Source organism: Paramisgurnus dabryanus, chromosome 24, assembly GCF_030506205.2.
Source record: "Paramisgurnus dabryanus chromosome 24, PD_genome_1.1, whole genome shotgun sequence".
Lineage (NCBI taxonomy): Eukaryota > Metazoa > Chordata > Actinopteri > Cypriniformes > Cobitidae > Paramisgurnus > Paramisgurnus dabryanus.
Genome location: NC_133360.1, coordinates 9,659,726 through 9,681,211, shown reverse-complemented (window position 1 = coordinate 9,681,211; position 21,486 = coordinate 9,659,726). Strand labels below are relative to the sequence as shown.

The window sequence follows — 21,486 nt, the reverse complement described above, 5'->3', positions numbered from 1 at the left end:
TCAGCATCCATACAGTTTGTTGATCCTCAGGATGTCGATGTTAGACATTTTCTGTCTCTGTCCGATTTGCACAGACGCATCAGGAATGGGAGTGATGGTTTCTTTTCCATACTGGGTAGTGAAGGCCGTTTTTCCATAATGCATAATGGAGCTGTAGTCGTATGGAGTGTTTTGATTGTTGGTGTTCTGTTTCTGGAAGTTGTAGGCCATATCAGGAGAGATGTTTGCCCAGTTGATCTTGACGTACTGGTCACGATCGCTCCTGGTTTGCTCGTGGTAGAAGCCCAGGGCGTGATTGAGCTCATGTTCAACGATGCCATGGTACACACAGCCGCCCCTGTTGAGGGAGACCACCTGTTTGCCACCGGTTCTACCAAGAGACGAGTAACACCTGCGAGGAGAGAGAAAACAACAGCAGATATAAATGTTCTGGTCATCTTCTTTAGGACTGAGAGTGTTTAAATGTGTCTTGTTCATATCTTATGATTGTTCTCACCCATCTTTGTTCTCAATACTGATGTAGTCGATCTGAGATGATCTGGGCACAAAGCGGATGCAGGTTTTGCTGTGGAAAGACGTCATGGCACTCTGGATAGTACTCTTCTCATAATATGCTGCGGAGGAGACGGACCAGAGTTTGAGAATCACATTTATATGAACCATGAATATTACTGAAGGGGTTTACTTACTAAATTCACTGCTCACTATGTAAGGGACCTCAACTAGGTTGTTGGCATTTTTCTTCCAGAAACAGTTGTTGTTTAAGCAGTAGAGAGCATTTCTGGTTTTGGGAAACACCAGATCTCCTTCAAGCAAGACTTCAGTAGATCCTGTGTGTACAGATATTGATGAAGTTATCCAATATGTTTTGATCTGAATTTGCTTATTATGTCAGTAATTTCTGAAATTTATTGGAATCTAAAATCTGACTGACCATTGTTGGTCTCTAAAATCTTTGAAGTGATGTCCACATTTTCTTGCTCTGTTACTATCATATCTGCAAGTTTCTGCTCCTATTGACAGACAAACAAATAATATTACTCATATAATGACTCTTTATTATCTGTTTATTATCTGTTATCTATTATCTTTATTATCTGTTTTCAGAGAGACTAAACAGGGTCTTACCGGTAGAAATAATGCCTGGGAAAAGCCAACCAGCAGCATCAGAATGGAGAAGGAGGCTCTTGGATCCATGTTGTCTCAGTGTATGGAGATGTTCAGGATTCTCCTCTGCTGAGGTTTGGTGTCTGTGTGCTGTCCAATCTGGACTTTATATTCACCTGTGTAGGTGGGTCTACAGAGGGATTATGGCTACATCATAGTGTCCAGGGTCTAATGTGTTTAACTACAGGGAGGAACGTTGACCTCACCCATTAGTTTATCTCATGTTGAATCGATTATCTCATCAGATTTGTCTGTGGTGTGCGTTGTGTTAAGAGAGTCTGAATCTGCTCGGAAGCACGTCAGAGGTGTTTCGATCACAAATCAGAAATATTTAACATGTTCAATATGTATGATCAGAAAGTGAGTTGATAAAAGACGAAACCATAACACCTGCAGTCATAGCGCTAGATGTAAAAAGCAGTCCACATTATTAATGAACTTTCTTTATGCTCGCCGTCTGTTGTGTTTGTTTACTGTGAAGTCACGTTTGACAACGAGGCATTGCGAGATTTCCTGTGTGCTCCGTTGAGACTCCCGTTGTTTGTGAACTTATGTGAAAGGAATTTGAATATGTGTGCAGTGATGACCATACAGCAATCCACAAACTATACTTTAGGAACAACACTGATAAATCATAGATTTTGTTTCATCTTGTTTGTGGTCTCTCACATTTTGAAAATCTTATAAGATTTAAAAAGCTTTTGCTGTGGCCCTAGCTTTAGAGAGACCAAAGTTAAGCTCCTTGTGATTAATTTGGTTTCTTTGTAATATTATTTCTTCTTCTTTTATTTTTTAACACCATTCCAGCATATACGGCTATATTCATGGCGAGAACCAGGTAATCCATACACAAGGTTTTTTTATTCAGACTTTACTCAGTTGATTTATACACAAGTTGGGGGAGGGACAATTTGGTATCTCCAATTTGCCTAACTTGCATGTTTTTGGCCTGTGGGAGAAAACCGGAGTACCCGGACTAAACCCTCGCTGACACAGGGAGAACATGCAGAAACTCCACACAGAAAAGCCACCTGCCCTAGCCGGGGCTCGAACCGGGAACCTTCTTGCTGTGAGGCAACAGTGCTACCCACTGAGCCACCCATAATATTATTTCAAATGAACTGGATACTTTGTGTTGTATCAAACATTATAATGACGTACCTTTAATGTTGGACAACAAATTAATACTGAAAAGATCAGCTTAAACCAGCCTAAGCTCTTTGGGTGGTTTTAGCTGGTGTCCCAGATGGTTTTGTTCAGTTTATATCAAAATATTTAGTTCATATAAAGTGAAATTATAATCAAACAGAATTATAAATCAAAAGAAGCTCAATGTTGGTCTCTTGTAGTCATCTGATGATGATGATGCACATTTAGCATCAGTCAATTAAAATTACTTCACAATAAGTATTCTCTGTAAATCTATGTCAGTGTATAATTTATATATTACTGTTTGTGGGCACTTTAATATCAGTGTAAAAGTTACATTAGCCCCACTTTAGTGGATTGGTAAAACAATCTCAGGTAGCTTCTGTAAGGTTTTGGGCTAACAGGCAAGGTCAATGTTCCTCCCTGTAGTTAAACACATTAGACCCTGGACATTAAGATGTACCCATAATCCCTCTGTGGACCCACCTACACAGGTGAATATAAAGTCCAGATCAGACAGCACACAGACACCAAACCTCAGCAGAGGAGCATCCTGAACATCTCCATACACTGAGACAACATGGATCCAAGAGCCTCCTTCTCCATTCTGATGCTGCTGATTGGCTTCTCCCAAGCAGTTTTTCTACCGGTAAGACCTTGTTTAGTCTCTCTGAACACTCAGATAATAAAGAGTCATTATATGAGTAATATTATGCATTTGTCTATCAACAGGAGCAGGAGCTTGCAGATCTGTTAGTAACACAGCAAGAAAATGTGGACCTCACTACAAAGATTTTAGAGACCAACAATGGTCAGGCAGCTTTAACATTTCCCCATATTACAACAATTACTGTCATAAAAACTAAATTCAGATACATATTGGGTAACTTCATCAATATAATTTTCTTTACACACAGGATCTGCTGAAATCTTGCTTGAAGGAGATCTGGTGTTTCCCAAAACCAGAAATGCTCTCTACTGCTTAAACAACAACTGTTTCTGGAAGAAAAATGCCAACAATATAGTTGAGGTCCCTTATATAGTGAGCAGTGAATACAGTAAGTAAATCCCCTTCAGTAATACTCATGGTTCATATAAATGTGATTCTCAAACTGTGGTCCGTCTCCTCTGCAGCATCTTATGAGAAGAGTACTATCCAGAGCGCCATGACGTCCTTCGCCAGCAAAACCTGCATCCGCTTTGTGCCCAGATCATCTCAGATCGACTACATCAGTATTGAGAACAAAGATGGGTGAGGACAATCATAAGATATCAACAAGACACATTTAACCACTCTAAGTCCTTAAGAAAAAGACCAGAACATTTATATCTGCTCTTGTTTTCTCTCTCCTCTCAGGTGTTACTCGTCTCTTGGTAGAACAGGTGGCAAACAGGTGGTCTCCCTCAAAAGGGGCGGCTGTGTGTATCATGGCATCGTTGAACATGAGCTCAATCACGCCCTGGGCTTCTACCACGAGCACACCAGGAGCGATCGTGACCAGTACGTCAGGATCAACTGGCAAAACATCACTCCTGATATGGCCTACAACTTCCAGAAACAGAACACCAACAATCAAAACACTCCATACGACTACAGCTCCGTCATGCACTATGGAAAAACGGCCTTCGCCACCCAATATGGGCAGGAAACCATCACTCCCATTCCTGATGCTTCTGTGCAAATCGGACAGAGACAGGAAATGTCAAACATCGACATCCTGAGGATCAACAAACTGTATGGATGCTGAAGCTGAGGTTTATGTACACGTGATGTTACTGATCATTTAATATAGTTTATGTGTCTGTAGATGTTATAATAAGAGAATGAAGTGATGATCTTTGTTGGTTGATGGTGTTGGATTTCTGAAATGTTTGTTTTGGAAAAAATAAAGCAAATTAAAAGACAAGATAAAGTGTTTTTTGTAATTCAATGTTTAATTTCATAATGTTCAAAGAATGAATTTTCTGAACGTATATTATTTTAGCTTAAGCTTTGATACTGTTCAACCTAAATCTCTATTGGAGTAAAAAGTATGTCAGTATTTTGGAGTGCAGAAAGACACACAGATCCACATTAAGAGAACTGGAGGTCTGGATTTCTGACACATTATTTAGTCAGTTTAAATTATCAGGTAATTGCAATTTTTTTTAAATTGCCGTTAGTTGGGAAAGTTTTAAAATTGTATTACGTTCGAGAGCAGCATGGTCATGTGATCCAACCAATCAGCACAAAGGTTCTCTATATAGCCATTGCTATGTCTCTAAACCAAGTTTTTGCAGCATCCCTTCTCCTCCCCATCGCCTCATGCTCAGCTTGTATCTATCCCAGTTATGGAGGTGGTGAACTCTGGGTTGGGGCTAAATTACTAGCTTGGAGCCCTAGCTGGGACAGCACATCAGATATTTGTTAATATACCACGGCCCTGTAGAATGCTTTATTCTGGTTGAGAAATGTCCCACTCCGGTCCTTTGAATTATTTAAAAATAATGAACACTCCGCTTTGCGCTCTGCCCCATTAGGTGTGCATTATTTTTGAATAATTCAATGGCCATTATCAATAATTTCTTACATATCATATTTGAAAATGCTAACTCCTGAGATGAGACTATTCAAGATTTACATATGGTGTGTTTGGATATAATTGAGTGTCTGAGGTTCCTCATTTTTAAAGATCTTCTGAGTGCTGAACCTTTCTGTAAAGTCAACCAAACCATCATCCTGTTTCAACAAAGACCAAAGGTAATGGAACTGATTTAACCATGTACAACATACAGTATATGTGATTATGAAGCAAGTTAGTAAAATAAAACTAAGTTATAATGTTAAGACTGAATGCCATGATCTCTACCAAGCATCAAGATATAGATTGTTAACATAATTGATTTGACCTTTGTAGTAGCAGTACCTTTGAAAGAATAAATAAATTACAAAATGCCACCAACACAATTCAGATCAAAGCTCATTGTGTTTTATGATGTATGCAGGATTATTCATAATCTACTATAGATGCATATCCAACCCTGGTGAAGATCCATAAGTAGAAATATCTGAGTACTGCAACAAATCTTCAATAAACAGATCTGGAAATCTTTTCAATTAAATTATTCGGTACTGGTTAAGAAAATCTGCAATCTTCACAAAGATCTTCACCAAGGTTGGAGCATCCAAACACACCTGATAAAAATCTCTAATATTTCATTTCAGGAGGTTGCATTTTCAAATTTAATAATAAAACACATTTTGCATGCTGTCTGATTGTTTGGATTACATGACCATACTTCCTCCCGAACTTTTATTAAAAAATAAGCAATTACCTGATGATTTTAATGAACTAAATATTGTGTCAGAGATCCAGATCTCCAGTTCTGTTAAAGCGTAACTAAACCCCTGGTCAGAGCCTGACTCCACCCACTGCAATATTTGAAAAATGCAAGAAAAGTGGGCAGATCCCAACGGAGATAGAGGGGACGAACTAAGTGTGTGGTGAGATCGTAACAAGGGCGTGGTGAGCTTGAACCTGCTTACGTCACGAGTCATTTTTTGGACCCAACATCCAATAGGAAAATTCAAATGCAGTAGCCACCGTTCAACCTGAAGAGGGCAGCACTTAGACGTTTTTACACCATATATTGTAGTATTCAAACACTTTATAATCAACTGTCAAAAAACTTACTAAAATCAATGAACAGCACTAATAAAGCCTCATTCTTACAGATCATTAACTAAAAAAAGTTGGTTTAGGGTTTAGTTACTCTTTAATGTGGATTTGTGTGTCTTTCTGCACTCTGCTCCAACAGAGATTTATGTCGACCAGTATAACAGCATAGGCAAAAATAATATACGTTCAGACAATTCATTGTTGGATCTTTATGAAATGAAACATTAAATTACAAACACACTTTATCTTGTCTTTTAATTTGCTTTATTTTTCTCAATACAATCAAACATTTCAGAAATCCAACACCATCAAACAACAAATATCTTCACTTCACTCCCTCATTATAACATCTACAGACACATAAACTATATTAAATGATCAGTAACACCACATGAACATGAGCCTCAGCATCAGCATCCATACAGTTTGTTGATCCTCAGGATGTCGATGTTAGACAGCTCCTGTCTTTGTCCAATTTGCACAGAAGCATCAGGAATGGGAGTGATGGTTTCCTGCCCATATTGGGTGGCGAAGGCCGTATTTCCATAGTGCATGACGGAGCCGTAGTCGTATGGAGTGTTTTGATTGTTGGTGTTCTGTTTCTGGAAGTTGTAGGCCATATCAGGAGAGATGTTTTCAAAGTTGATCTTGACGTATTGGTCACGATCGCTCCTGGTGTGCTCATGGTAGAAGCCCAGGGCGTGATTGAGCTCATGTTCAACGATGCCATGATACACACAGCCGCCCCTTTTGAGGGAGACCACCTGTTTGCCACCTGTTCTACCAAGAGACGAGTAACACCTGAGAGGAGAGAGAAAACAACAGCAGATATAGATGTTTGGGTCTTCTTCTTAAGGACTGAGAGCGGTTAAATGTGTCTTCTTGATAACTTATGATTGTCCTCACCCATCTAGGTTCTCAATGCTGATGTAGTCGATCTGAGATGATCTGGGCACAAAGCGGATGCAGGTTTTGCTGGCGAAGGACGTCATGGCGCTCTGGATAGTACTCTTCTCATAATATGCTGCAGAGGAGACAAACCACAGTTTGAGAAACACATTTATATGAACCATGAGTATTACTGAAGGGGGTTTACTTACTGTATTCACTGCTCACTATGTAAGGGACCTCAACTATATTGTTGGCATTTTTCTTCCAGAAACAGTTGTTGTTTAAGCAGTAGAGAGCATTTCTGGTTTTGGGAAACAGCAGATCTCCTTCAAGCAAGATTTCAGCAGATCCTGTGTGTAAAGAAAATGATATTGATGAAGTGACACAATATGTCTTGATCTGAATTAGCTTATTATGACAGGAATTGTTGAAATATGGAAGAATCTAAAAGCCGTCTGACCATTGTTGGTCTCTAAAATCTTTGTAGTGAGGTCCACATTTTCTTGCTGTGTTACTAACAGATCTGCAAGCTTCTGCCCCTGTTGATAGTCAAATGCATAATATTACTCATATGATGACTCTTTATTATCTGAGTGTTCAGAGAGACTAAACAGGGTCTTACCGGTAGAAAAACTGCCTGGGAGAAGCCAACCAGCAGCATCAGAATGGAGAAGGAGGCTCTTGGATCCATGGTGTCTCAGTGTATGGAGATGTTCAAGATTCTCCTCTGCTGAGGTTTGGTGTCTGTGTGCTGTCCGATCTGGACTTTATATTCACCTGTGTAGGTGGGTCTACAGAGGGATTATGGCTACATCTTAGTGTCCAGGGTCTAATGTGTTTAACTACAGGGAGGAACGTTGACCTTACTCATTAGTCCAAAACCTTACAAAAGATACCTGAGATACCTGCATACTGTATACCCTGCACTACACCACTGACTACAATATACCAAAGTTAAGCGCTTTGTGATTTATAATTCTGTTCGACTGTAATTTTACGTTATTTGAACTGAATATAACTGGCTGGGAGACCAGCTAAAACCACCCAACCAGCTTAGGCTAGTTAAAGCTGGTCGTTTCAGTAGGGAAGTTGTTGTCCATTAAAAGAACTTAATTTTAACCTCTGATGTACATCATAAAGTTTCCAATTCATATGAAATAATATTACAAAGAAACAGAATTATAAATCAAAAGGAGCTCAACTTTGATCTCTCTAAAGCTAGGGCCACACCAAAATATTTGTTTAAAATCTTATAAGATTTTTAAAATGTTAGAGTCCAAAAGCATGATAAAAAATCTACAGTATAGTGTTTGTTTTGCAGCTATGTGTTCATCACACAGTTTACAAACAATGCAATTCTCAATCAAGATCATAGGAAATCTAGCAATGTCTCTTGTTGTCAAACATGACTTCACAGTAAACAAACCCTGCTGAAAAAACCAGCATCAAACCAGCATGGACCAGCATGGGAATTATGCTGGTCTATGCTGGTTTAGCTGGTGGTCACAGCATACCAGCACCAAAACACAACATATGCTGGTATGACCAGCATGGGATGCTGGTGCTAATGCTGGTTTGTTGCTGGTTAAGCTGGTGCTAATGCTGGTGCTGATGCTGGTTTGATGCTGGTTTAGCTGGTGTTCACTAGCAAACCAGCACCAAAACACAACATATTCTGGTCTTGCTGGTATGCTGGTTTTTCCAGCAGGGAACACAATGGATGCCAGGCATAAAGAAATTTCATTAATAATGTAACTGCTTTTTACAGCACTGGTGTCCATCTCACTTTGGACTGTGCCTGCTGTGCCATGACTGCGGGTGTTATGGTTTCATCTTTCATCATCTCACTTTCTGATTCGGTTTCGTTTTGTTTCATGTGACAATCTACAGCGTCCATGGGCATTTGTCCTCGAGGTTACCCCCACACAACAGGATTTCTGAATTTGTGATCAGAGCGCCTTCATTGTGTTTCCAAGCAGATTCAGACATTCTTACACACCACATAAAAAATCTGATAAGATAATGTATTCAACCATGAAGACGATCAGGACTTTACCTAGGATTTAAAATCGGAGGGGCTCAAATTCAGCCCCGATTATCTTTTGGTGTGTACCAGGATTTAATTGATTATGATGCAAATTTTGGATATGAGAATTCTTTATAAATCTGTGTAATTAAAAAACTTGAATAATGCTGTTTGTGGGAACTTAACACTAAACCAAAATGTACATTAGGTCCACTTTAGTGGATTAGTAAAACAATCTTAGGTATCTTCTGTAAAGTTTTGGACTAACAGGCGAAGTTAATGTTCCTCCCTGTTGATAAACACATTAGACCCTGGACATTAAGATGAACCCATAATCCATCTGTGGACCCACCTACACAGGTGAATATAAAGTCCAGATCAGACAGCACACAGACACCAAACCTCAGCAGAGGAGAATCCTGAACATCTCCATACACTGAGACAACATGGATCCAAGAGCCTCCTTCTCCATTCTGATGCTGCTGGTTGGCTTCTCCCAGGCACTTTTTCTACCGGTAAGACCCTGTTTAGTCTCTCTGAACACTCAGATAACAAAGAGTCATTATATGAGTAATATTATGCATTTGTATATCAACAGGAGCAGGAGCTTGCAGATCTATTAATAACACAGCAAGAAAATGTGGACCTCACTTCAAAGATTTTAGAGACCAACAATGGTCAGGCAGCTTTTACATACCTGAAAATTTCAGAAATTAAAGTCATAATAAGCAAATTCAGATCAAGACATTTTGTGTAACTTCAACAATATAATTTTCTTTACACGCAGGATCTGCTGAAATCTTGCTTGAAGGAGATCTGGTGTTTCCCAAAACCAGAAATGCTCTCTACTGCTTAAACAACAACTGTTTCTGGAAGAAAAATGCCAACAATCTAGTTGAGGTCCCTTACATAGTGAGCAGTGAATACAGTAAGTAAACCACATTCGGTAATACTCATGGTTTATATAAATGTGTTTCTCAAACTATGGTTCGTCTCCTCTGCAGCATCTTATGAGAAGAGTACTATCCAGAGCGCCATGACGTCCTTTGCCAGCAAAACCTGCATCCGCTTTGTGCCCAGATCAACTCAGATCGACTACATCAGCATTGAGAACAAAGATGGGTGAGGACAATCATAAGATATCAACAAGTCACATTTAACCGCTCTCAGTCCTAAAGTAGAAGACCAGAACATTTATATCTGCTCTTGTTTTTTCTCCTCACAGGTGCTACTCGTCTCTTGGTAGAACAGGTGGCAAACAGGTGGTCTCCCTCAAAAGGGGCGGCTGTGTGTACCATGGCATCGTTGAACATGAGCTCAATCACGCCCTGGGCTTCTACCACGAGCACACCAGGAGCGATCGTGACCAGTACGTGAGGATCAACTGGGCAAACATCTCTCCTGATATGGCCTACAACTTCCAGAAACAGAACACCAACAATCAAAACACTCCATACGACTACGGCTCCGTCATGCACTACGGAAAAACGGCCTTCGCCACCCAATATGGGCAGGAAACCATCACTCCCATTCCTGATGCGTCTGTGCAAATCGGACAGAGACAGGAGCTGTCTAACATCGACATCCTGAGGATCAACAAACTGTATGGATGCTGAAGCTGAGGCTTTTGTACACGTGATGTTACTGATCATTTAATATAGTTTATGTGTCTGTAGATGTTATAATAAGAGAAAGAAGTGATGATGGTGTTGGATTTCTGAAATGTTTGATTGTTTTGGGAAAAATAAAAGCAAATTAAAGGACAATATAAAGTGTGTTTCATCAGGTGTGTTTGAAGTCTCCAAACTCTCTATGAAAGAACCTAAATACTGACATCCTTTCTGCTCCAATAGAGATTTATGTCAACCAGTATCACAGCTTACACCAAAATGATATACGTTCTTTGATCATTTGTTACCCATGCTGGCAAATTTCGTCGGAATGCATACAGTGTAATTTTGAGCTACAGCCAAAACAAAGTCTTAATGTAGATTTTGGTCAAAATTTAGGTTTTTATAAAAATGTGTATATTAAGCTCTTGTCTAGCGATTCCTATGCTCTAAATACATCTAAAATTATCTTTTTTGTATGCAAAGGTGAAAATTACTTGAGTAATTTTACTTGATTACTGTACTTAAGTATTATTTTTGGGTATTTTTACTTTACTTGAGTACAATTAAAAATCATTACTTTTACTTAATTAAATGTTTTAAGAAAATAAAGTACTTCTAAGGGGCTGATCACACCTGGCAGTTGCAGGCGCCTTTTTTGAATGAAATTCTATGGGCAGGGAGCGTTTGCGCGCTGTTTATGCAACCCAGTCTCACCCCATGGCGTCAATATTTGACGACACTTGACCATGCGTCAATATGTTGACGTGGAGGGTATACCTTTCGCGTCATTTTTTGACGAACTGGGGACTTCAATACTATTAAGTCCGTTGCATTCTCTTTCTTATTTTCTTACCATTTTCGCGTCGGTTTAGGGTTAGATTTACATAATGACATCCCTACCCAAACCTAACTCTAACCCCAACGCCAGGTGACAACTGTTTAATCTCGCGTACCTAACTCTAACCCCAACGCCAGGTGACAACTGTTTAATTTCGCGTACACTGTTTAATTTTGCGTAATCTAACCCTAAACCGACGCGAAAATGGTAAGAAAATAGGAAAGAGAATGCAACGGACGTAATAGTATTGAAGTCCCCAGTTCGTCAAAAAATGACGCGAAAGGTATACCCTCCGCGTCAACATATTGACGCATGGTCAAGTGTCGTCAAATATTGACGCCATGGGGTGAGACTGTGTTAGTTTATGCGCGCTAAACGCCTTGCGGTTTTTGCCGCCAGCCGCAGCACGAGCTTTTGAAGGAGCGCTGAGAGCGGAGAAGCGATCAACGCCATTCACGTCTTTTCAATGTCCAATTGAATGAGGGGAGAGGCAGGCCTTACGTTGTGGTGAGGGAAGTTTACAGTTGCTTTGAAGAACCGGACTCCACTCGCTCACTCTCTCCTGTGTGTTTGTGCACCGCTCACCCTCAAAAAAGGTCAGAGCAAGCACCCTCTTTTTAAAGTTTCCGCTAATATGACAGTAAACAGCAAAAGGGCGCTCACGCTTCAATATACAAGACTGCTGACTGGGTGGTTGCTTAGCAATATAAAAAGGCAGTGCATCGCGCCTTGCGTTTCCAAGCGTTTAAAGCGCATTTGGTGTGATTAGCTCCTTACTCCTCACAGTTTTATTTACAGTCAAAAAGTACTTCTTTTTTAGACATTACTTCATTCTGTTTTCGCTTGCTCTTACCAACCCTGCAAACATGCCACTGCGGGGCCCATGCTGGCTTTTTGTAGGCACATTGGGCTAGGGCAAGCCCATACCAAACCCAGACAGGCCCAGTGTGGGCTTGCCCAGGTAAAGCTCAAAGTTGTGGGATCAGCACTGGCTTTCTGTGAGCAGCCCACACTAGCGGACTGCCCTCATTATTCCTATGATGGCTCAGAGTGGGCCATCCCATTCGGGCCCAGAGGAACTTTTGGACCTTTGAGCCGTTGCAGGTTTTGTGTCGGCAGCACACGTTCTGTTTACTGCTTTTGAAAAGTTTATGTAAAATTCAATATGACCTTAAAACTCTGCACAAATTAATGTGCAGTAAAGTAGTACATGCATTAGTAATGTGGTGGTATATTTTTGTATTTTGGTCGGTAATGATTTGTCTATGTCTTCTAAAATTTTGATGCCCAACCAATGGCTGACAAATGGCCACCGGCGGAACCTATTTATTCTCCTTATCCATTTACATACCCCGATAGTATATATACTATCTTTATATATATATATATATATATATATATAGGTGTTCCCCCTGGTTAAGAAAATCTTCAATCTTCACAAACATCTTCACTTAGGTTGGAGCATCCAAACACACCTGATGTAAATCTCTAATATCTCATTTCAGGAAGTTGCATTTCATATTTGATAATAAAACATATTTTGCATGCTGTCTGATTGTTTGGATTACATGACCATACTTCCTCCCGAACTTTTATAAAAATAAGAAATTATCTGATGATTTTAATACACTAAATATTGTGTCAGAGATCCAGATCTCCAGTTCTCTTAATGTGGATCTGTGTGTCTTTCTGCAGTACATGAGAAAATCAAAATCCTGATATGCTATCTGCTCCACTAGAGATTAATGTCGACCAGTATAACAGCATAGGCCAAAATAATAAACGTTCAGACAATTCATTGTTGGATCTTTATGAAATGAAACATTAAATTACAAACACACTTTATCTTGTCTTTTAATTTGCTTTATTTTTCTCAATACAATCAAACATTTCAGAAATCCAACACCATCAAACAACAAATATCTTCACTTCACTCCCTCATTATAACATCTACAGACACATAAACTATATTAAATGATCAGTAACACCACATGAACATGAGCCTCAGCTTCAGCATCCATACAGTTTGTTGATCCTCAGGATGTCGATGTTAGACAGCTCCTGTCTCTGTCCAATTTGCACAGATGCATTAGGAATGGGAGTGATGGTTTCCTGCCCATATTGTGTGGCGAAGGCCGTTTTTCCATAGTGCATGACGGAGCTGTAGTCGTATGGAGTGTTTTGATTGTTGGTGTTCTGTTTCTGGAAGTTGTAGGCCATATCAGGAGAGATGTTTTGCCAGTTGATCCTGACGTACTGGTCACGATCGCTCCTGGTGTGCTCGTGGTAGAAGCCCAGGGCGTGATTGAGCTCATGTTCAACGATGCCATGATACACACAGCCGCCCCTTTTGAGGGAGACCACCTGTTTGCCACCTGTTCTACCAAGAGACGAGTAACACCTGAGAGGAGAGAAAACAACAGCAGATATAAGTGTTCTGGTCTCCTTCTGTTGGACTGAGAGCGGATAAATGTGTCTTGTTGATATCTTATGATTGTCCTCACCCATCTAGGTTCTCAATACTGATGTAGTCGATCTGAGATGATCTGGGCACAAAGCGGATGCAGGTTTTGCTGGCGAAGGACGTCATGGCGCTCTGGATAGTACTCTTCTCATAATATGCTGCAGCGGAGACAAACCACAGTTTGAAAATCACATTTATAGGAACCATGAGTATCACTGAAAGGGGTTTACTTACTGTATTCACTGCTCACTATGTAAGGGACTTCAACTATATTGTTGGCATTTTTCTTCCAGAAACAGTTGTTGTTTAAGCAGTAGAGAGCATTTCTGGTTTTGGGAAACACCAGATCTCCTTCAAGCAAGATTTCAGCAGATCCTGCGTGTAAAGAAAATTATATTGATGAAGTTACACAATATGTCTTGATCTGAATTTGCTTATTATGACAGTAATTGTTGAAATATGGAAGAATCTAAAATCTGACTGACCATTGTTGGTCTTTAAAATCTTTGTAGTGAGGTCCACATTTTCTTGCTGTGTTGCTAACAGATCTGCAAGCTTCTGCTCCTGTTGATAGAGAAATGCATACTATTACTCATATAATGACTCTTTATTATCTGAGTGTTCAGAGAGACTAAACAGAGTCTTACCGGTAGAAAAACTGCCTGGGAGAAGCCAACCAGCAGCATCAGAATGGAGAAGGAGGCTCTTGGATCCATGTTGTCTCAGTGTATGGAGATGTTCAGGATGCTCCTCTGCTGTGGTTTCGTGTCTGTGTGCTGTCTGATCTGGACTTTATATTCACCTGTGTAGGTGGGTCTACAGGGGGATTATGGGTACATCTTAGTGTCCAGTGTCTAATGTGTTTAACTTCAGGGAGGAACATTGACCTTACTCATTAGTCCAAAACCTTACAGAAGATACCTGAGATACCTGCATATACCCTGCACTACACCACTGACTACAAGATATCAAAGTTAAGCGCTTTGTGGTTTATAATTCTGTTCAACTGTAATTTCACATTATTTGAACTGAATATAACTGGCTGGGAGACCAGCTAAAACCACCCAAGCAGCTTAGGCTAGTTAAAGCTGGTCGTTTCAGTAGGGAAGTTGTTGTCCATTAAAAGTACTTAATTTTAACCTCTGATGTACACCATAAAGTTTCCAATTCATATGAAATAATATTACAAAGAAACAGAATTCCCAGTTAGAAATTCAAAGTTCTAAGAACGTTCTCTGAAAGTTCCCAATGTTCCCAAAAACATTCTGCCAATGTTAAAAGTGACTAGTTTTTTTTAAGTTCTAAGAACGTTTCTGTGTTGTCTGAACGTTAGAGGAATGTTAAATTTTACCATTTTTAAACGTTATGACAATGTCATGTTTTAAAATTATCACACAATGTTTAAAACACCAACTGTTTATTATATTGACTTGTTTGACTGTTATGTTAATGATAGAGAAACATTGCATTTTATTATTTTAGAAAACATTATTTCTGAATGTTCAGTAAATATATTGCTGTAGAAAACACAATTCACTTATTAGGTTTAGATGTTGATGTTTTGTTTCATTTTAAGTCACCCTTATTGTGATTAGTGTTTGTTTTAGTTGGACTCTTGACTCTTGACTTTTGGCTTGCAAATTTTTTTGGTAGTGTTAACTTTGTGTTAATGCACCACATTTGTTATGAAAACTTAATAGTGTAATTCAGTGGTGCTTGGTACATAATGGTAAAGATCATCACCTAATTAATTTACTAATCAAAAGTTTATTTTCTGTCAAAAATTTAAATGAGATCCAGCTCTTTCACAGCAGTTTGTCATTAAGGAGTTTTAGAAACTTTGGACAAAAAATATCCGCTGTATAATTAGGATGCACAAACATCAAGAATCAGAGTATGAATCTCAACCATGGTGACAATTAAATAAAAAACTTCATGCTGCAATGCATGCTGGGTATTAACAAATTACAAATCTCAATCAGGACTCCCAGCATGCACTGCAGCATGGATAAATAAGGATTTTTTTTACAATTTTATTTGTCACCATGGTTGAGTTTCTGGAAGAAAAATGCCAACAATCTAGTTGAGGTCCCTTACATAGTGAGCAGTGAATACAGTAAGTAAACCCCCTTCAGTAATACTCATGGTTCATATAAATGTGATTCTCAAACTCTGGTCCATCTCCTCTGCAGCATCTTATGAGAAGAGTACTATCCAGAGTGCCATGACGTCCTTCGCCAGCAAAACCTGCATCCGCTTTGTGCCCAGATCATCTCAGATCGACTACATCAGTATTGAGAACAAAGATGGGTGAGGACAATCATAAGATAGTAACAAGACACATTTAACCGCTCTCAGTCCTAAAGTAGAAGACCCGAACATTTATATCTGCTGTTGTTTTCTCTCTCCTCTCAGGTGTTACTCGTCTCTTGGTAGAACAGGTGGCAAACAGGTGGTCTCTCTCAAAAGGGGTGGCTGTGTGTACCATGGCATCGTTGAACATGAGCTCAATCACGCCCTGGGCTTCTACCACGAGCACACCAGGAGCGATCGTGACCAGTACGTCAGGATCAACTGGCAAAACATCTCTCCTGATATGGCCTACAACTTCCAGAAACAGAACACCAACAATCAAAACACTCCATACGACTACGGCTCCGTCATGCACTATGGAAAAACGGCCTTCGCCACCCAATATGGGCAGGAAACCATCACTCCCATTCCTAATGCATCTGTGCAAATCGGACAGAGACAGGCGCTGTCTAACATCGACATCCTGAGGATCAACAAACTGTATGGATGCTGAAGCTGAGGCTTATGTACACTTGATGTTACTGATCATTTAATATAGTTTATGTGTCTGTAGATGTTATAATGAAGGAATGAATTGATGATGGTGTTGGATTTCTGAAATGTTTGATTGTTTAGGGAAAAATAAAAGCAAATTAAAGGACAATATAAAGTGTGTTTCATCAGGTGTGTTTGAAATCTCCAACCTCTCTATAAAAAAACCTTAATACTGACATCCTTTCTGCTCCAATAGAGATTTATGTCGACCAGTATCACAGCTTTCACCAAAATGATATATGTTCTGATAATTTATCTTTGATCATTTGTGACCCATGCTGGCAAATTTCGTCGGAATGCGCACAGTGTAATTTTGAGCTTCAGCCAAAAAAAGTCTAAATGTAGATTTTGGTCGAAATTAAGGTTTTTATGAAAATGTGTATATTAAGCCCTCGTCTAGCGATTCCAATGCTAAATACATCTAAAAATATATTTTTGTATGCAAAGGTGTAAAGTACTTGAGTAATTTTACTTGATTAAGGCGCTGACGGCATCCCCCCAGAAGCCTTAAAGATAGATGCGGTGGCAGCAGCAGAAATGTTGCACCCCCTCCTGGTGAAGGTATGGGAACAGGAGTTAGTGCCGGCCGACTGGAAGCTTGGGTACTTGGTAAAGCTCCCCAAGAAAGGTGATCTTTCCCAGTGCTGCAACTGGCGAGGAATCATGCTGCTGTCCATCCCCAGTAAGGTGCTGACCAGAATCATCCTAGAGAGACTGATGGAAGCTCTAGATAAGAGGCTGAGAGTAGAACAAGCAGGATTTAGACAAGATCGTTCATGTATAGACCATATCGGCACTTTGCGTATTATTATTGAGCAATCCATCGAATGGCAGACTCCTTTGTACATGACTTTCATTGACTTTGAGAAAGCGTTTGACAGTGTCGACAGGGAGACTATCTGGAAGTTGATGCAGCACTACGGAATCCCGCAAAAGCTCATAAACATCATTCAGCAGCTTTATGAGGACTCATCTTGCCTGATTATCCATAATGGGAAGTTGACAGACCCCTTTGCAGTAAAGACAGGAGTGAGACAAGGTTGTATGCTCTCACCGACAATTTTTCTGATCGTCATAGATTGGATCATGAGAAGAACTACAGAGGGCAGCAACACCGGCATCCAGTGGACCTTTACCAAACATCTAGAGGACTTGGATTTTGCGGACGACATCGGCCTCCTGTCCCACAAACAGCTGCATGCACAGTCCAAGCTAACGCGGCTAGGGAAGGAGGCAGAGAAGACTGGCCTGAAAATTAACATCAAGAAAACAATGGTGATGCGGATGAAAAATCGATTACACCAGCCACTGCAACTGCAGGGAGAAGCCCTGGTGGAGACTGATCGCTTTGTGAACTTAGGAAGCGTGGTCAACATTGATGGCGGAGCAGATGAAGATGTCAAGAGTCGGATAAGCAAAGCAAGAGTAGCGTTCAATATCCTGCGGCCCATCTGGAACTCCAAGGCCTTATCCCAGCACAACAAAGTCCACATCTTTAACACCAACGTGAAAGCAGTCCTCTTCTATGGGTCTGAAACATGGCGGGTTACAAACACCATTACCAACAAGATACAGACATTTGTCAATAAGTGCTTGCGCCACATCCTCAACATCAGAAGGCCTGAGAAGATTTCCAATACAGACCTATGGAGCAGAACTAACCAGAAACCAGTCGGTAGGGACATCAAGGAAAGAAAATGGAGGTGGATTGGACACACACTTCGCAAACCAATAGATAACGTCACAAGGCAAGCACTAGACTGGAACCCACAAGGAAAAAGGAAAGTGGGACGGCCCAAACAGACTTGCAGAAGGTCAGTCGAGTGCGAAATGAAGGAGGCCGGAATGACATGGACTCAGCTGAAGAAAACAGACCAAAACAGAGTGCGTTGGCGTGGTGTTGTTGCAGCCCTATGCTCCATAAGGAGCCTACAGGAATAATAAGAATAAGAAGAATGTACTTAAGTATTATTTTTGGGGATTTTTACTTTACTTAAGTACAATTAAAAATCAATACTTTACTTTTACTTAATTACATGGTTTTTTTTGTACTTCCTACTCCTTACAGTTTTATTTACAGTCAAAAAGTACTTCTTTTTTAGACATTCTATTTTCGCTTTCTCTTAACAACCCTGCAAACATGCCACTGCGAGGCCCATGATGGCTTTTTGTGGGTACAGTGGGCTAGGGCAGGCCAATACCAAACCTAGACAGGCCCAAAGTTTTGGGCTCAGCTCTGGCTTCCTGTAAGTAGCACCCACTAGCGGACTGCCCTCATTAATGCTATGATGGCTCAGAGTGGGCAAGCCTATTTAGGCCCAGGGCAACTTTTGGACTTTTGAGCCCGTGCAGGTTTTGTGTCGGCAGCCCATAGTTCATATGTTACAAGAAGAGTACAGTACACTTCTCAAAATAATAATAATAATAATAATAATTGCAAATATGACAATGTAATAACAAATTTTCTTTTGTATTTTCCTTCCAGTTAGACTGCCTATCCAGGAACCATTGGTGGGTGTAAATCCCAAGTTGCCACAAGGACATGGGTGTCTAATCCTGCTCCTGGAGGACTGGTGTCTCTGCAGAGTTCTGCTCCATCCTTAATCGAACACAACTGATCAATCTAATCAAGGTCTTTCTAGGCAGACTCAGGTATATTGAGGGAAGTTTCCGTTAAACTCTTCAGCACATTGGCCCTTCAGGACCAAGTTTGGACATCCTTGCTGTAAGACAATGCTCCTTTCAGCCAAGCCCTACTGATTCTGAAGTTGAGAGTGAGATAAAGGTGTGGTTGGGGAATTCAAGACCCTAAGGCGAGCCCTAAGTGGACCAATAATAGGCCATCATAGGCTTGCTTGCAGGGAAACCAATTGAATTGCGTTGATGGCCAGTTTAATTTAAATATTATTTATTCTGGAGCCCTTGGACCATTCTTAGAAATTGGCCAACAGTTCATCTGATGATGAAGATTTTTTTCGCTTCTTTGAAACCGACAAATCAAAAGCCTGTGTTTCAGACACCAGGGAGGCTCTGCTTACTCATTCAGTTGTTGATCAGCTGCATTAGTTATGTGGTAGTTTGTTTTTGTATTTTAGTCGGTAATGATTTGCTCTATGTCTTCTAAAATTTTTGATGCCCAGCCGATGCCTGACCAATGATCACTGGCGGAACCGTTTTAATCTCCTTATCCGTCTACATACCCCGATAGTATTTATCTATTTAAATACATATGTATCTCTCTCAGAGGTTTTTCTCCTCTTAGGAGTTTTCTGCCTGGACTAGCCAGGAGGGTTTTTCTCCTAGCGTTTTTTTTCATCCCCTGGGGCCTCATTTATAAAAAGCCATCCTACATGTGATCTTACGATCATTTATCAAAAATGCGTAAGTGTGATTCATAAACCGAACGTACGTGCAAAAAACGCGCGTACCCCTTTCAAATCTATAAATCGCAAATGAACTTGAACTTGTGCGCAGCCGAGCAGTTTCAGATCTCCGCCTTTAAACGATGCCTAATTAATGTTACAGACATATAAAAGAGCACTTCTCAATGTTTAAACCAAATTTCGAGCAGCAAGATTGGCTTATATTTCCAAAAACCTGCAGCAATCAGACAAGCAAAAGTGCGTACGTCTGCTCAGACCCTGACGTGGCGCTAAGCACTTTTCCACGTCAAAGACAGCTTTTATAAATATGCACTTTGCCGTGGATTTTTGCGTACGCAAACTTTACGATCAAATCTGTGCGTACGCACGCTTTATAAATGAGGCCCCTTTGAGAGTCCGCCACCATTGGTTTAACTTAATACTTTACTTGATACGATACATTATTACTACGCTTTTCTATGCTTTTTCCTACATCTATTAATGTAAAGCTGCTTTGAAACAATTAACACTTGTGAAAAGCGCTTTATAAATAAAATTGAATTGAATTAAAAAGAAATTGCTAACAACTTAGCAAGCAAACAGGTACGTATGTAAGATGTCTGCTAAAGAGCTGTTTTACATACATTCTAAATTCAATATGTCTATATGACATCTTTTAGGAAACATCTCGGAGACGTATTGCAGATGAGCAAACAATAAAAAACAACATCTTGCAGATGTAAATGCAGACATCAAATAGACATCTCCGAGATGTATGTGTACTATCAGTAACAACAAAATATTCACATTCTTACAATTACAATGCTTGTCTTATTATAGTCACTTGTCTTAGTTACTACTAGTAATCTATAATAATAATCATATTTTATTAAAATTAGGGATGCACCAATACCAGTATCGGTATCGGGCACGATACCAAGCTCATGCACTCGTACTTGTAAAAATACCGTGATACCAAAGACTGATACCTCACGTGATGTAACTGACATGTTCCAGTGTACACAGAGACACCAGCCACAGCAGACACAATGTCAGCCTCAGCAGCATGGAAATATTTCAAGATGAATGATGATGGCCCATGCATGGAAATCTGCACGCTTTGTTCTGCCTTAATTTAAATTTAAATTTGGGCTTTGAAAATTTGTGATGATAAACACATAATAATTATTTATTTTTTCATAATATGAATTGAAGTTGTTAAAAATAAATATGCTGACATGTTCATTAGTCTCATTGTGTTGTACTAAGAAAATTGCCACAAACAGTACAACAGGTATCAATATAGGCGAGTACCAGGAAAAAAATATCGGAACTCGATCCTTAAAAAGTGGTATTGGTGCATCCCTAATTAAAACCATAGTAATAGTACCACCCACCTTAGTGCCCCCCTTTCTTCTTGTTTGGGCCACTGCCCCTCAACTGTGAACGGCCCTGGTTTTAATTCACTTT

General features: G+C 39.9%; 6 protein-coding genes across 6 annotated transcripts; 3 read left to right on the top strand and 3 right to left on the bottom strand.

The window, feature by feature from the left end:
• On the bottom strand, positions 1 to 1,197 carry LOC135721528 (hatching enzyme 1.2-like). Its single transcript, XM_065243834.1, has 5 exons — positions 1,129 to 1,197; positions 935 to 1,007; positions 690 to 830; positions 497 to 614; positions 1 to 391 (listed from the first exon to the last, which is right to left on the bottom strand). Exons 1-5 carry the CDS (start codon positions 1,195 to 1,197, stop codon positions 1 to 3), a joined length of 792 nt encoding a protein of 263 aa, XP_065099906.1.
• Positions 1,198 to 2,896: 1,699 nt separating this feature from the next.
• Positions 2,897 to 4,064, top strand: LOC135721520 (hatching enzyme 1.2-like). Its single transcript, XM_065243825.1, has 5 exons — positions 2,897 to 2,965; positions 3,055 to 3,127; positions 3,234 to 3,374; positions 3,451 to 3,568; positions 3,674 to 4,064. The coding sequence occupies exons 1-5, from the start codon at positions 2,897 to 2,899 to the stop codon at positions 4,062 to 4,064; spliced, it is 792 nt and encodes a 263-aa protein (XP_065099897.1).
• A 2,321-nt stretch (positions 4,065 to 6,385) lies between these two features.
• LOC135726472 (hatching enzyme 1.2-like) lies at positions 6,386 to 7,557 on the bottom strand. Its single transcript, XM_065244641.1, has 5 exons — positions 7,489 to 7,557; positions 7,327 to 7,399; positions 7,076 to 7,216; positions 6,882 to 6,999; positions 6,386 to 6,776 (listed from the first exon to the last, which is right to left on the bottom strand). Exons 1-5 carry the CDS (start codon positions 7,555 to 7,557, stop codon positions 6,386 to 6,388), a joined length of 792 nt encoding a protein of 263 aa, XP_065100713.1.
• A 1,781-nt stretch (positions 7,558 to 9,338) lies between these two features.
• LOC135726488 (hatching enzyme 1.2-like) lies at positions 9,339 to 10,650 on the top strand. The gene is made up of 5 exons (XM_065244643.1): positions 9,339 to 9,407; positions 9,497 to 9,569; positions 9,680 to 9,820; positions 9,897 to 10,014; positions 10,118 to 10,650. The coding sequence occupies exons 1-5, from the start codon at positions 9,339 to 9,341 to the stop codon at positions 10,506 to 10,508; spliced, it is 792 nt and encodes a 263-aa protein (XP_065100715.1). The 3' UTR covers positions 10,509 to 10,650.
• A 2,702-nt stretch (positions 10,651 to 13,352) lies between these two features.
• On the bottom strand, positions 13,353 to 14,523 carry LOC135721512 (hatching enzyme 1.2-like). Its single transcript, XM_065243814.1, has 5 exons — positions 14,455 to 14,523; positions 14,293 to 14,365; positions 14,042 to 14,182; positions 13,848 to 13,965; positions 13,353 to 13,744 (listed from the first exon to the last, which is right to left on the bottom strand). The coding sequence occupies exons 1-5, from the start codon at positions 14,521 to 14,523 to the stop codon at positions 13,354 to 13,356; spliced, it is 792 nt and encodes a 263-aa protein (XP_065099886.1). The 3' UTR covers position 13,353.
• A 1,155-nt stretch (positions 14,524 to 15,678) lies between these two features.
• On the top strand, positions 15,679 to 16,698 carry LOC135721097 (hatching enzyme 1.2-like). Its single transcript, XM_073813644.1, has 4 exons — positions 15,679 to 15,701; positions 15,862 to 15,923; positions 16,000 to 16,117; positions 16,223 to 16,698. The coding sequence occupies exons 1-4, from the start codon at positions 15,679 to 15,681 to the stop codon at positions 16,611 to 16,613; spliced, it is 594 nt and encodes a 197-aa protein (XP_073669745.1). The 3' UTR covers positions 16,614 to 16,698.
• Positions 16,699 to 21,486: the final 4,788 nt, after the last annotated feature.